The sequence below is a fragment of the Acipenser ruthenus genome, chromosome 53 (genome assembly GCF_902713425.1).
Source record: "Acipenser ruthenus chromosome 53, fAciRut3.2 maternal haplotype, whole genome shotgun sequence".
NCBI lineage: Eukaryota > Metazoa > Chordata > Actinopteri > Acipenseriformes > Acipenseridae > Acipenser > Acipenser ruthenus.
Window position 1 is genome coordinate 1,999,754 of NC_081241.1, and position 14,459 is coordinate 2,014,212.

Here is a 14,459-nt window from a genome sequence, read left to right on the forward strand (position 1 = left end):
TGTGGTGATCAGATTTAAAAGATGGCAGGTTTATACCAGCAAAGTTTCTCTACCCTGAACGAGTGTCTCTTGGATTGGTTGCATACTGTAACTTACCTTGTATTCTAGTAAGGGGAATGATCAAAGCTGTTACTTTAATGAAACTAAACTCTGGAACAATGAGTAAACTAACAGAGACACCCAGAAGAAGGATTTAAACATTATACTGTAGCATCAAACTGAACAGGATTGTGGGGCTCCGTCTTTTTGCCTGTCTCTGTCTGTCTGTCTGGAGCAGCTTTAATGAAACTAAACACAGACACCTAGAACTAAGGAATGATATATTCTACTGTAGCATCAAACTGAACAGGGATGGAATTAACCCAATCCCTGACCAACTTAAATTCAAAATAATACCTCTCCTTGCTATACCTCTCCATGCACCTTTTCACCCACAGTGATAAAGTGGGAGATGAGACGATTGAGGAGTTCATTCAGGGAGCCAGTAAGGAGCTCCCGGAGCTTGTTGAAGTGTGGGAGCCGGTATCACTCCTTCAACAGCAAGAACATGAGCGATCGCACCCAGGTCACTGAGCTACTGGAAAAGAGACAGGATGGCGGATGGCAATGGAGGAAGCTGCTTGACTATGTGAGAGAAATTGAAATGGTAACTGAACGTATTCCTGTTAAACAACAAATCACAGTTAATCTTCAGAGCCAGTATCTTGATAAACTTTCGTTGTATTTTTATTTTATTTTTTGTTTTAATGTAAATAGTTGTACTTCACCTGAAAAAAATATATATATATATGTGTGTGTGTGTGTGTGTGTCAAACGCATTCACTCAGACTGAAGTCATCACAGTGCAAGCTGTCCTGTACAAGCACGCTCATTTTCAGCTACAAGGTACTTTTTTTGACCCTGGCTTTACACAGGCGTGAGGTGAGAACTTTCGAAATTCAAATGTGTAAGGAAAAATTGATGACAACCGAAAAAAAAATATTAGTGAAAGTGAAAAATATGTTTATTGCTGTAATAGAAGAATAGAACTATTGTACAGAGTCGCGTCACTCTGGGCTGCAGTGAGATTAGTAGAACTGAGCACCACACAATGCATTCACTTCAGTTTTGTAGATTCCAAAACACACCCTTTTAATGATGTCATTTATGACCCCTACTCACTATACCTATGTAGTGGTAAGTTCCAAGCCTCACACACATTCCTTTACTTATGATATCTCTGAGATTCTCCCATCCCCCCCCCCCATGCTAGCAAGCAGAGCAGAGCTGTAAACCCCCCCACACAAATGCCCATAAATGGTCATATTTGCTCTCAATCTAGTCAAACTGAACTGCATTTATTGAGACAGGCCCTGCATGGCAGAATACCCCACCTAAACTCTGTGCTCAATATCTCTCCATTGAAAGCACCATACAAACAATATTCTAACAATATAATATGGACAATCAAAATTCCTTACAAATGTTATTTTCATGAACACAGATCTGGACAAAAGTTTTACATCACCTAGAATTTTAGGATTGAGACATCATTAAAAATACTTAAAAAAAAAAAAAAAATATATATATATATATATGTATATATATATATATATATATATATATATATATATATATATATATATATATATATATATATATATATATATATATATATTCTTGTTCTGACTCACTTACTGTCTGTATCTCCTCCAGGCTCCCCCCTTCCTTTGGTAGTCTTTTGAAGCTGCCGCGGGTGCTCAGCTGGCAGTGATCAGCTTCGCTGGGGCTTCTGGGATTTGTAGTGTCTAGCTGGGTCGTGTTTGCTACGATATTATGTTCCCTGACGTTTCCTGACTACAGGTGCGGTCTTGGTCTGTTTTTGTTGCTTTTATTAATTCTACCCCTTTCATATATATATATATCTGTCTTAGTCCAGTAATATTTCATGTTAGATTTTGAAATGTCAAACTTTTTGGTCAGTTTTTCGTTCAGTATCTGAAAAACTACAAAGCGGTGTGGAATTCAATATGTTAATAAGGGGACATTATTCAGCAGCTTTCATTGGACTCTATGAAGCTGAGGGAGTTCATTCTATATAGAGGGTGTGGAATTCAATATGTTAACAAGGGAACATTATTCAGCAGCTTTCATTGGACTCTATGAAGCTGAGGGAGTTCATTCTATATAGAGGGGGTGGAATTCAATATGTTAATAAGGGGACATTATTCAGCAGCTTTCATTGGACTCTATGAAGCTGAGTGAGTTCATTCTATATAGAGGGGTGGAATTCAATATGTTAACAAGGGGACATTATTCAGCAGCTTTCATTGGACTCTATGAAGCTGAGTGAGTTCATTCTATATAAAGGGTGTGGAATTCAATATGTTAACAAGGGGACATTATTCAGCAGCTTTCATTGGACTCTATGAAGCTTAGTGAGTTCATTCTATATAGAAGGTGTGGAATTCAATATGTTAACAAGGGAACATTATTCAGCAGCTTTCATTGGACTCTATGAAGCTGAGGGAGTTCATTCTATATAGAGGGGGGTGGAATTCAATATGTTAACAAGGGAACATTATTCAGCAGCTTTCATTGGACTCTATGAAGCTGAGGGAGTTCATTCTATATAGATCGAGTGAAATTCAATATGTTAACAAGGGAACATTATTCAGCAGCTTTCATTGGACTATATGAAGCTGAGGGAGTTCATTCTATATAGAGGGGGTGGAATTCAATATGTTAACAAGGGAACATTATTCAGCAGCTTTCATTGGACTCTATGAAGCTGAGGGAGTTCATTCTATATAGAGGGTGTGGAATTCAATATGTTAACAAGGGAACATTATTGAGCAGCTTTCATTGGACTCTATGAAGCTGAGGGAGTTCATTCTATATAGAGGGTGTGTAATTCAATATGTTAACAAGGGAACATTATTCAGCAGCTTTCATTGGACTCTATGAAGCTGAGTTCATTCATCCACTTTATGAAGCAGCATTAGTTCATTCTATAGGGCGATGCAAAGCTTTTGGCCAGAGCTGTACACTTAGCTTCTCTCATTACCAGTTGATCCATTGAGATTTTCTGAGACGATTTAATAAAGAACACAAATTACAATATTTCCAGTAATGCTAAAATCATGTTATATTTATTTTCTTTTTTTCTTGGTTTGGGTATCTTCTTTTTGTAAAAATGTTTTCTTGCACACATAATAAACACATTAAAAAAATCAACATTTTACTAATCTGTTCAGTCCTCGTTGCAGAAATACATTATTTGACACATTCAGAATTGAAATGCGTCAATTATAACAGGTATGGAAATCAGATTCCTGTTGCATAGCAGTTTCATATCTTCCTGGTTTCACTGGTAAGAGCTTAATAAGACACCTGAGCTTGCTATCTAAACACACAGGGGCTAATTAAGCTGGTAGTAAAACCTGGAAGGAGTGACACTGCTGTGCAATAGGAGTCTTATTTCCATTCCAGTATAAAATATAATATTCTCTTAATCTGGAAGACCAACATTTTCATAAATCTCATCTACAAAGACACAAGATATGGGCCACAGATGTAAGCATGTGTGTAATAGGAATGTGTGTGTCTGAAAGGCTGGAAATAAGACTCCTATTGCACAGCAGTGTCACCCATTCCAGGTTTTACTACCAGCTTGATTAGCCCCCAGTGTGTCTGGGTAACAAGCTCAGGTGTGTCTTATTATTTAACTCCTAGTAAAACCAGGAATGGATCAAATTGCTATGCAGTGGGGAGACTTATTTCCATCTCCTGTGTGTGTGTGTGTGTGTGTGTGCGCTTATGCAAGTTTAGCAGTGCCTTCTGTGCTGAATATTAGATGTCAGTCTCTCAAACTGCCAATCCAGTACCATTCATGAGCGCTGAAATTGCAACACAGACATTTATAAAACAAACAAATACACTGAAAGCTCGTCAAATATAAAAAAAGACAAGAGTCCGTAGTGTGTCGTGTTCCCTTTGTGTCGTGGTCTGAGCGACAGCTTCTCACACTGGCATAGGCAGGCTCATCTTCTTCCCTTTCAACACTGGAAACGAAACAAAGAGTGGTTAGATCTGAGGAAGGAGGGAAGCAGTGTGGCTCTAGCGGAGCTGAGGAGGGACTGGGAGGGAAGCAGTGTGGCTCTAGCGGAGCTGAGGAGGAACTGGGAGGGAAGCAGTGTGGCCCTAGCGGAGCTGAGGAGGGACTGGGAGGGAAGCAGTGTGGCTCTAGCGGAGCCGAGGAGGGACTGGGAGGGAAGCAGTGTGGCTCTAGCGGAGCCGAGGAGGGACTGGGAGGGAAGCAGTGTGGCTCTAGCGGAGCTGAGGAGGGACTGGGAGGGAAGCAGTGTGGCTCTAGCGGAGCTGAGGAGGGACTGGGAGGGAAGCAGTGTGGCTCTAGCGGAGCTGAGGAGGGACTGGGAGGGAAGCAGTGTGGCTCTAGCGGAGCCGAGGAGGGACTGGGAGGGAAGCAGTGTGGCTCTAGTGGAGCCGAGGAGGGACTGGGAGGGAAGCAGTGTGGCTCTAGTGGAGCTGAGGAGGGACTGGGAGGGAAGCAGTGTGGCTCTAGTGGAGCTGAGGAGGGACTGGGAGGGAAGCAGTGTGGCTCTAGCGGAGCTGAGGAAGGACTGGGAGGGAAGCAGTGTGGCTCTAGCGGAGCTGAGGAGGGACTGGGAGGGAAGCAGTGTGGCTCTAGCGGAGCCGAGGAGGGACTGGGAGGGAAGCAGTGTGGCTCTAGCGGAGCTGAGGAGGGACTGGGAGGGAAGCAGTGTGGCTCTAGCGGAGCCGAGGAGGGACTGGGAGGGAAGCAGTGTGGCTCTAGTGGAGCCGAGGAGGGACTGGGAGGGAAGCAGTGTGGCTCTAGCGGAGCTGAGGAGGGACTGGGAGGGAAGCAGTGTGGCTCTAGCGGAGCCGAGGAGGGACTGGGAGGGAAGCAGTGTGGCTCTAGTGGAGCCGAGGAGGGACTGGGAGGGAAGCAGTGTGGCTCTAGTGGAGCTGAGGAGGGACTGGGAGGGAAGCAGTGTGGCTCTAGTGGAGCTGAGGAGGGACTGGGAGGGAAGCAGTGTGGCTCTAGCGGAGCTGAGGAAGGACTGGGAGGGAAGCAGTGTGGCTCTAGCGGAGCTGAGGAGGGACTGGGAGGGAAGCAGTGTGGCTCTAGTGGATCTGAGGAGGGACTGGGAGGGAAGCAGTGTGGCTCTAGTGGAGCTGAGAAGGGAGAGAAGGAGGGAGGGAAGCAGTGTGGCTCTAGCGGAGCTGAGGAGGGACTGGGAGGGAGGGAAGCAGTGTGGCTCTAGCGGAGCTGAGGAGGGACTGGGAGGGAGGGAAGCAGTGTGGCTCTAGTGGAGCTGAGGAAGGACTGGGAGTGAGGGAGGGAAGCAGTATGGAGATAGAGGGATACCCAGCGATCCCTCTCTTAAAGGAGAGGTACCTTTGGTGAAGTACAGGTAGAAGAAGTCACAGTAGAAGATGGTCTGCACGGCCCCCGACACCACAGCGATCTGGTCGAAGAAGCCCTCCTGGTTGTAGCGCCAGATCCAGTTGGCCAGGTAGAGCGCGCGGTACAGGCCCAGGAAGAAGAGGTAGTGCGTGGTGATGGACTCGGCCTCGCCCGTCTTCGAGATCATGAAGAGCTGCGGCAGGATCGCCACCGACTCCAGATAGATAGAGAAGGTCCACAGGATCTGCAGAGCAGAGAGGGTTACAGTACAGCACACTATAACACAATGCAATGATTTACACTACACAGCACTGTATACAGGAAGGACTGACTCCAGATAGAGAAGGTCCACAGGATCTGCAGAGCAGAGAGGGTTACAGTACAGCACACTATAACACAATGCAATGAATTACACTACACAGCACTGTATACAGGAAAGACTGACTCCAGATAGATAGAGGTGCACAGGATCTGAAGAGCAGAGAGGGTTACAGTACAGCACACTATAACACAATGCAATGATTTACACTACACAGCACTGTATACAGGAAGGACTGACTCCAGATAGAGAAGGTCCACAGGATCTGAGTGGCAGGATATATAAGGGATTATAATACAGTACAGCACAGTACACTGTAACACAATACATAGCATTATACAGCTCTGGCCAAAAGTTTTGCATCACCTAGAATTTTAGAATTGAGACATAATACAAAACAAAAAAACTATATGAACATAATTCTGATCTTTTTATTTAGAATGGTGTAATAAAAACTGCAAACTGATATCACAAAAAAAAAAAAATAGTCTATACCAGAAGCCATAATAGTAGTACAGCCGTATATTATGTTTGATTTTGAAATGCCACATTTTTCAATTTCTGTCAGTTTTACGTTGTGTTTTGAAAAATACAAAGCGGTGTGTAATTCAATATGTTAGCGTAACATTATTCAACAGGTTTCATTCCACTTTATGAAGCAAAATCAGTTCATTCTATATAGAGGGTGATCCTGCAAAACTTGTCCACAGCTGTACGTGATGCATCGCAATAGAGGTCTGTATCGCTTGTGATACGAGACCACAGCATAAAGAACTACAGCTCCCAGCATGCCTCACAATTGCTGCGGGTGCAGAGGAATGCTGGGAGCTATAGTCCTGTCCTAGACTTGTCCACAGCTGTACATGATGTATCGTGATAGAGGTCTGTATCACTTGTGATATGAGACCACAGCATAAAGAACTACAGCTCCCAGCATGCCTCACAATTGCTGCGGGTGCAGAGGAATGCTGGGAGCTGTAGTCCTGTCCTAGACTTGTCCACAGCTGTACATGATGTATCGTGATAGAGGTCTGTATCACTTGTGATATGAGACCACAGCATAAAGAACTACAGCTCCCAGCATGCCTCACAATTGCTGCGGGTGCAGAGGAATGCTGGGAGCTGTAGTCCTGTCCTAGACTTGTCCACAGCTGTACATGATGTATCGTGATAGAGGTCTGTATCACTTGTGATATGAGACCACAGCATAAAGAACTACAGCTCCCAGCATGCCTCACAATTGCCGAGGGTGCAGTGGCATGCTGGGAGCTGTAGTCATATCCAGCAAAATTAGTTTATTCTATAGGGTGATGCAAAACTTTTTGCCATAGCTGTATTTGTGTGAGCCCCAGGCTCTTTCGGAGGGGTGAGGGATCCCCGGGGGCGCATGCGTTACCTCAAGGGGGGTGAAGGCGTAGTTCTCCAGGAAGGACAGGCCCACCACGGGAATGAGCAGGAACTCCACGCGGAATGTGTCGTTCTCCTGGTCGTAGGAGCTGCGGAAGCGCAGGTAGATCAGGTACAGAGTGGCGTAGGCGAGAGACAGAAAGACAACCTGCAAGCAGAGCAAAGGCATGAGGGCAGTGAGAGGGAGTGAGTGGACCACCACCACCACAAAGCGCTTTACAAGATGCAGTAACAACAAGAACATCCATAATACTTTAAATACAGAGGAATGCAAAATACATGAAATACAGTAAAAACAATGCATTAAACAATACAGTGAAAAACGCATGGTACATTAAATACAGTGGAAAGTGCATAACACATGATAGTACAATAATACATGAAACAGTAGCAGCAACACAGCAGGTAATAGCAGATATCAGATATGGGGCAGCAGTGTGGAGTAGTGGTCAGGGCTCTGGACTCTTGACCGAAGGGTCGTGGGTTCAATCCCAGGTGGGGGACACTGCTGCTGTACCCTTGAGCAAGGTACTTTACCTAGATTGCTCCAGTAAAAACACAACTGTATAAATGGGGAATTGTATGAAAAAAAATAATGCGATATATGTATAATGTGAAATAAAGTGATATCTTGTAACAGTTGTAAGTTGCCCTGGATAAGGGCGTCTGCTAATAAATGAATAATAATAATAATAATAATAATAATAATAATAATAATAATAATATCAGGCTTAAAGAGCATGGTTGTCACAGTCTAATGGGCTGGACTAACAGCCAGCGCGCTGTGCTTTATCTGGCTGATGTATGTATTTTGATTCAGGCACAGAATACAGCTCTGATCTCTGCAGAGTTATAGTTTGCATGCCAAATACAGATAAGTGGTTCAACAGATATATGTAAAATGTGACAGACAGACAGACAGACAGACAGACACCTCCCAGCATCCGATACTCTCAATAACTTGAGTTAAATAATGTTAAGAGCAGGTTTCGTGACAATCTGAGAAGCGGTTCTCTAGAGATATGTTGAAATGTGTACAGTGTGACATGCATGCATGCATACAACTGCCTTTACTACACCCAGCTGATCTGATTGAGATCAGTCGATTCAATGGGACAGTAGCAAGCAAAAATCATCCCATTGGAATGGGCCAGTAGTTACCTACTAGCCTACTAACCTCTAAATCTACCCTCTACCGCTAAACCTAATGTCTACAGCTAACCTAATCTCTACCCCTAAACCTAACTGTGTTACTATTAAACTAATTTTTAGTATTATTATTTCAACACCGGGTTTTAGCGCCCTCTAGCGGCTACTACATCCGACATCCATTAAGGTGCTTGATCCACCTACTCGGATCAAAGAAGAGCGACCAGAATTATCCCGGGTTTAAAAGGCATGTCGTATGCAGACAGGCTAAAAGAATTTAATCTATTCAGTCTTGAACAAAGAAGACTATGCGGCGATCTGATTCAAACATTCAAAATCCTAAAAGGTATTGACAATGTCGACCCTGGGGACTGTTACAACCTGAAAAAAGAAACAAGGACCAGGGGTCACAAATGGAGATTAGATAAAGGGGCATTCAGAACAGAAAATAGGAGGCACTATTACACAGAGAATTGTGAGGATCTGGAACCAACTCCCCAGTAATGTTGTTGAAGCTGACACCCTGGGATCCTTCAAGAAGCTGCTTGATGAGATTCTGGGATCAATAAGCTACTAACAACCAAACGAGCAAGATGGGCTGAATGGGGCCTCCTCTCGTTTGTAAACTTTCTTATGTTCTTACTCTACCTGTTGGGAGTCTAGTAGATACCTGCTGGCCCATTCCTATGGGCTGACCTTTGCTTCATAATGTCCCATTGAATCGACTGATCTCAATCCGATCGGGTGCTACACCGCGGTAATGCTTCCTCGCTATACCCAGTCCTTGTTAAACGCGCTCTGCTGCTCTTACCTTCATCACAGTGTTGTAAATGGATATGAAGGACGTGAAGAGGTCCAGGTATCGGGTGCTGAAAACCACAGCGAACAGAATCTGGCTCTTACCCGAGATACCTGCGAGAAGAAAATAACAGCAGCGGCGTTATCAACACCGCGCTGGTCAGCATCGCACTGCTGAAGCGGGCTGTGATGTGAACCGCGGATAGAGATCCTGAACCACGAGAGCACAGAGAAGCCACGTTAAAACAAAGCGTGATAAACGTATGTCGCATCACCTAGTATTTTAGGATTGAGATCCTAATTATTATATATATCTATATATATATATATATCTATATATCTATATATATATATATATATATATATATATATATATATATATATATATATATATATATATATATATATAAGGCTATATGAACATAATTTAGATATTTTATTTAACACCGTGTAATCAAAGAAACTACAAAATGATATCGCAAATGCCTACCGGAAGCCATAATAGTAGTACAGTAGTATTTCGTGTTAGATTTTGAACATTTTAAAATCGAGTAGTATTTCTTGTTGGATTTAGAAATGACACATCTTTCTTTCACTTTTTCATTTCGTTAAGTATCTGGAAAACTACAAAGCGGTGTGTAATTCAATATGTTAACATGGTAACATTATTCAGCAGGTTTCATTCGCCTTTATGAAGTTAAATTAGTTCACTATATCTATAGGGCAATGATGCAAAACTTGTGACAACAGCTACAAAAAGGCCTGCTGCGCGTGCCCGTGTGTTATGGTTGGGGCGTGCCACGTCACAACTGGGATTCGCGTTACTGTCAATCTGGGATAAGACATAGAAACTGGGAGGCGTTTCAACAGCCGTATCCTATAACGCAGAAGGCAAGGCGCTGCCAACTATTTACCTGCAGCTCAACGTCATAAAGACTCAACGAGGTGCTTTTGTTATTACGGTGTGTCGGACGATTAGCAAGAATGCACTCGTGAAATGTTTAACACCTAGAAAATGAATCTGTCACAAGTGTTATTTAATCTGTAGTATTTTGTATTTAATTATATCCTGATGCAACTATCACTGACACTTATCTGCTCCGTTATTGAATCGCATTTTGTCATACTTGTACTTGCTTGAACCAAAGTCATTGTATTTTATCTTGTATTAATACTTGTACTGTGATTCTTGAAATGTATTTTTGTTTACGACTGTAAGTCGCCCTGGATAAGGGCGTCTGCTAAGAAATAAATAATAATAATAATAATAATAATAATAATAATAATAATAATAATAATAATAATAATAATAATAATAATTGCATTGTATATTAACTTCGTAATTCTCTTTAAGAATGTTTTAAGCAATCGCCATTGTTTTATTTTTATAGCAGAAGGCTACTGGGAGGAGAACAGAAGCGTATTTTGCTCGAGTCTAACAGTTATTGATTGCTTCATGCTTGCACGTACTTCTCACAAACGAACAGACGTACACAGTAAAAACTGTAAACCGTAGTTTTACCTGCACAGGATTTCGACCTCCAGATTTTCGCGAATAAAATGATCATAGCCAGCAAATGCGAGACATCACCCAGGAGTCTGAAGAGGTTCATCTTGTCTCGGTATTCGGTTGCAGAGTTTTTTTAAAAAAAAGTTTTAGTGCAGCTTCTAGAAAGAAAAAAACAAAACTAATTCACATACACTTTAAAAATCTCCATGTATTGGAAACTATGTGTAAAATTTGGCTGCAAAAATCACGCTTTTTCAATTTTGCAGCTACACAATTATTCTCGTTGCAGTTTGAGTCGGTGGGAGTTTTCCTTTTAAAAGTTTTCTTTTTCAAAATCCACTTTAAAAAACTTTGCTTCCACTGGGTGACGTGGCTCGCAGTGCGGATTGGAAGTCAAGCGTTTTCAAGTCGAATGCGAACACACTGGCCACACACGTCACTTACTTCACCGTCTGCCGACAGAAATGTGTGCGTTAGCTTTAAAGGGGAGGAGCGTTGTTATGTTTGCGACAGGACACATTTTACTCTATTTGATCGAGCCTCTTTAACAGTGCGTGACACAGGCTTCTTCCTGATCGATCTCGATTGGCCAAGATGGCGTTAAGCTTATGAATAATGCATTCGAGAGGCAAATAATTAACCCCGCCCTTTACGCACACGTTTAGCGCAACTGGTTACGCTAGCAAACAGGCGTGGTTAGTTTTACCAAAATGTTCTCAATTGCAGTTCAGTCAACAGGGGCATGAGGGCGCTACAGGCATACGCAGATCACAGCCTTGTTTGCAACACCTGTGTGTGAGACAAGTTACAACACGAAATGCATTCCGTACCAAACTACTTCTTGGTGATGTTGCACCACAACCCTGCACCTTAACAAAGTGCGCGGTCAGTCAGGATGTCTTTCTCTGTCACGGTAGAGGACACGAATATAAAGCATCGTGAGGGACTAACTAGAAGCCTCTTGCAATGGGCAGCAATGTGGAGTCGTGGTTAGGGCTTTGGGTTCAATCCCAGGTGGGGGACACTGATGCTGTACCCTTGAGTATGGTACTTTAGCAAGATTGCTCCAGTAAAAATAAATAAATAAATAAATAAAAAATAATGGGTAATCATATGTAAAAAATAATGTGGGAAAAATAATGTACTTGTATGTATAAATAATGGGATATGTTGTAACAACTGTAAGTCGCCCTGGATAAGGGCGTCTGCTAAGAAATACATAATAATAATAATAATAATAATAATAATAATAATAATAATAATAATAATAATAATAATAATGGTCGTTAGTGAAGAAAATATACTCTATTGCAACTGCAGATTACACATACGAACGTGTCCTACTGCAGTTTGAGATCACTCTATAAGAATTACATTGGAACTGCAGTTTGAGATCACTAGACTAGACTGTATTGAATTACATTGGAACTGCAGTTTGAGATCACTAGACTAGACTGTATTATAATTACATTGTAACTGCAGTTTGAGATCACTAGACTAGACTGTATTATAATTACATTGTAACTGCAGTTTGAGATCACTAGACTAGACTGTATTGAATTACATTGTAACTGCAGTTTGAGATCACTAGACTAGACTGTATTATAATTACATTGTAACTGCAGTTTGAGATCACTAGACTAGACTGTATTATAATTACATTGTAACTGCAGTTTGAGATCACTAGACTAGACTGTATTATAATTACATTGGAACTGCAGTTTGAGATCACTAGTCTAGACTGTATTATAATTACATTGTAACTGCAGTTTGAGATCACTAGACTAAACTGTATTATAATTACATTGTAACTGCAGTTTGAGATCACTAGACTAGACTGTATTGAATTACATTGTAACTGCAGTTTGAGATCACTAGACTAGACTGTATTATAATTACATTGTACCTGCAGTTTGAGATCACTAGACTGTATTATAATTACATTGGAACTGCAGTTTGAGATCACTAGACTAGAATTACACTGTAACTGCAGTCTGATATCCCTATGTAAGAATTACATTATAATTGCAGTTTGAGATCACCACTAGGCTAGAATGAGATTCTGTTTCCAGGCTATACATTAATAAAGCCATGTGCATCCTCCATGTACTGTTATCCTCAGGACTCAATCAGGTAGAGCTGTTTCCTATACCTGTGTGGGTTTGACAAGCAGGCAGCAGAGGATCCAATCCTCTCTGCTCAGATTTGCTAGATTAAAGCTGCTGGGAAGTGTGTTCCTGCCAGCCTCAAACCCTCTCTCCGCTGCCTATATTTAGAGCCTTTTTGAAAAGGTGTAGGATTGGTGTCCATTGTTCATGATCATAGCTTCTGAACATTCAAGGTCGAATGAGCAGGGTGTGCAAATCTGACAGTTCATTCACCCACGTATATCATTCACGGCATTTGGGTTCTAAGTATTATTTGGTTTTTCAGCACACATGAGCTCAGTTACAGTGTAATTCTAGTGTGGTGATCTCAAACTGCAGTTACGATGTAATTATAATACAGTCTAGTCTAGTGATCTCAAACTGCAGTTACGATGTAATTATAATACAGTCTAGTCTAGTGATCTCAAACTGCAGTTCCAATGTAATTATAATACAGTCTAGTCTAGTGATCTCAAACTGCAGTTACAATGTAATTATAATACAGTCTAGTCTAGTGATCTCAAACTGCAGCTACAATGTAATTCATTACAGTCTAGTCTAGTGATCTCAAACTGCAGCTACAATGTAATTCATTACAGTCTAGTCTAGTGATCTCAAACTGCAGTTACAATGTAATTATAATACAGTCTAGTCTAGTGATCTCAAACTGCAGTTACAATGTAATTATAATACAGTCTAGTCTAGTGATCTCAAACTGCAGCTACAATGTAATTCATTACAGTCTAGTCTAGTGATCTCAAACTGCAGTTACAATGTAATTATAATACAGTCTAGTCTAGTAATCTCAAACTACAGTTATAATGCAATTATAATACAGTCTAGACTAGTGATCTCAAACTGCAGTTACAATGTAATTATAATACAGTCTAGTCTAGTGATCTCAAACAGCAATTACAATGCAATTATAATTATATAGGGCAGCAGTGTGGAGTAGTGGTTAGGGCTCTGGACTCTTGACCGGAGGGTTGTGGGTTCAATCCCCAGTGGGGGACACTGCTGTTGTACCCTTGAGCAAGGTACTTTACCTAGATTGCTCCAGTAAAAACCCAACTGTATAAATGGGGAATTGTATGTTAAAATAATGTGATATCTGTATAATGTGAAATAATGTATAATGTGATATCTTGTAACAATTGTAAGTCGCCCTGGATAAGGGCGTCTGCTAAGAAATAAATAAATAAATAATAATACAGTCTAGACTAGTGATCTCAAACTGCAGTTACAATGCAATTATAATACAGTCTAGTGATCTCAAACTGCAGTTACAATGCAATTATAATACAGTCTAGTCTAGTGATCTCAAACTGCAGTTCCAATGTAATTATAATACAGTCTAGTCTAATGATCTCAAACTGCAGTTACAATGTAATTATAATACAGTCTAGTCTAGTGATCTCAAACTGCAGTTACAATGTAATTCAGTATAGTCTAGTCTAGTGATCTCAAACTGCAGTTACAATGCAATTATAATACAGTCTAGTGATCTCAAACTGCAGTTACAATGCAATTATAATACAGTCTAGTCTAGTGATCTCAAACTGCAGTTACAATGTAATTATAATACAGTCTAGTCTAGTGATCTCAAACTGCAGTTACAATGTAATTCAGTATAGTCTAGTCTAGTGATCTCAAACTGCAGTTACAATGTAATTCAATACAGTCTAGTCTAGTGATCTC

General features: G+C 41.2%; 1 protein-coding gene across 1 annotated transcript; it reads right to left on the bottom strand.

The window, feature by feature from the left end:
- Nucleotides 1-3,105: 3,105 nt before the first annotated feature.
- LOC117432613 (ER lumen protein-retaining receptor 3) lies at nucleotides 3,106-11,060 on the bottom strand. The gene is made up of 5 exons (XM_059016561.1): nucleotides 10,627-11,060; nucleotides 9,118-9,218; nucleotides 7,147-7,305; nucleotides 5,423-5,675; nucleotides 3,106-4,043 (listed from the first exon to the last, which is right to left on the bottom strand). Exons 1-5 carry the CDS (start codon nucleotides 10,715-10,717, stop codon nucleotides 4,003-4,005), a joined length of 645 nt encoding a protein of 214 aa, XP_058872544.1. The 5' UTR covers nucleotides 10,718-11,060; the 3' UTR covers nucleotides 3,106-4,002.
- Between the last annotated feature and the right edge of the window lie 3,399 nt (nucleotides 11,061-14,459).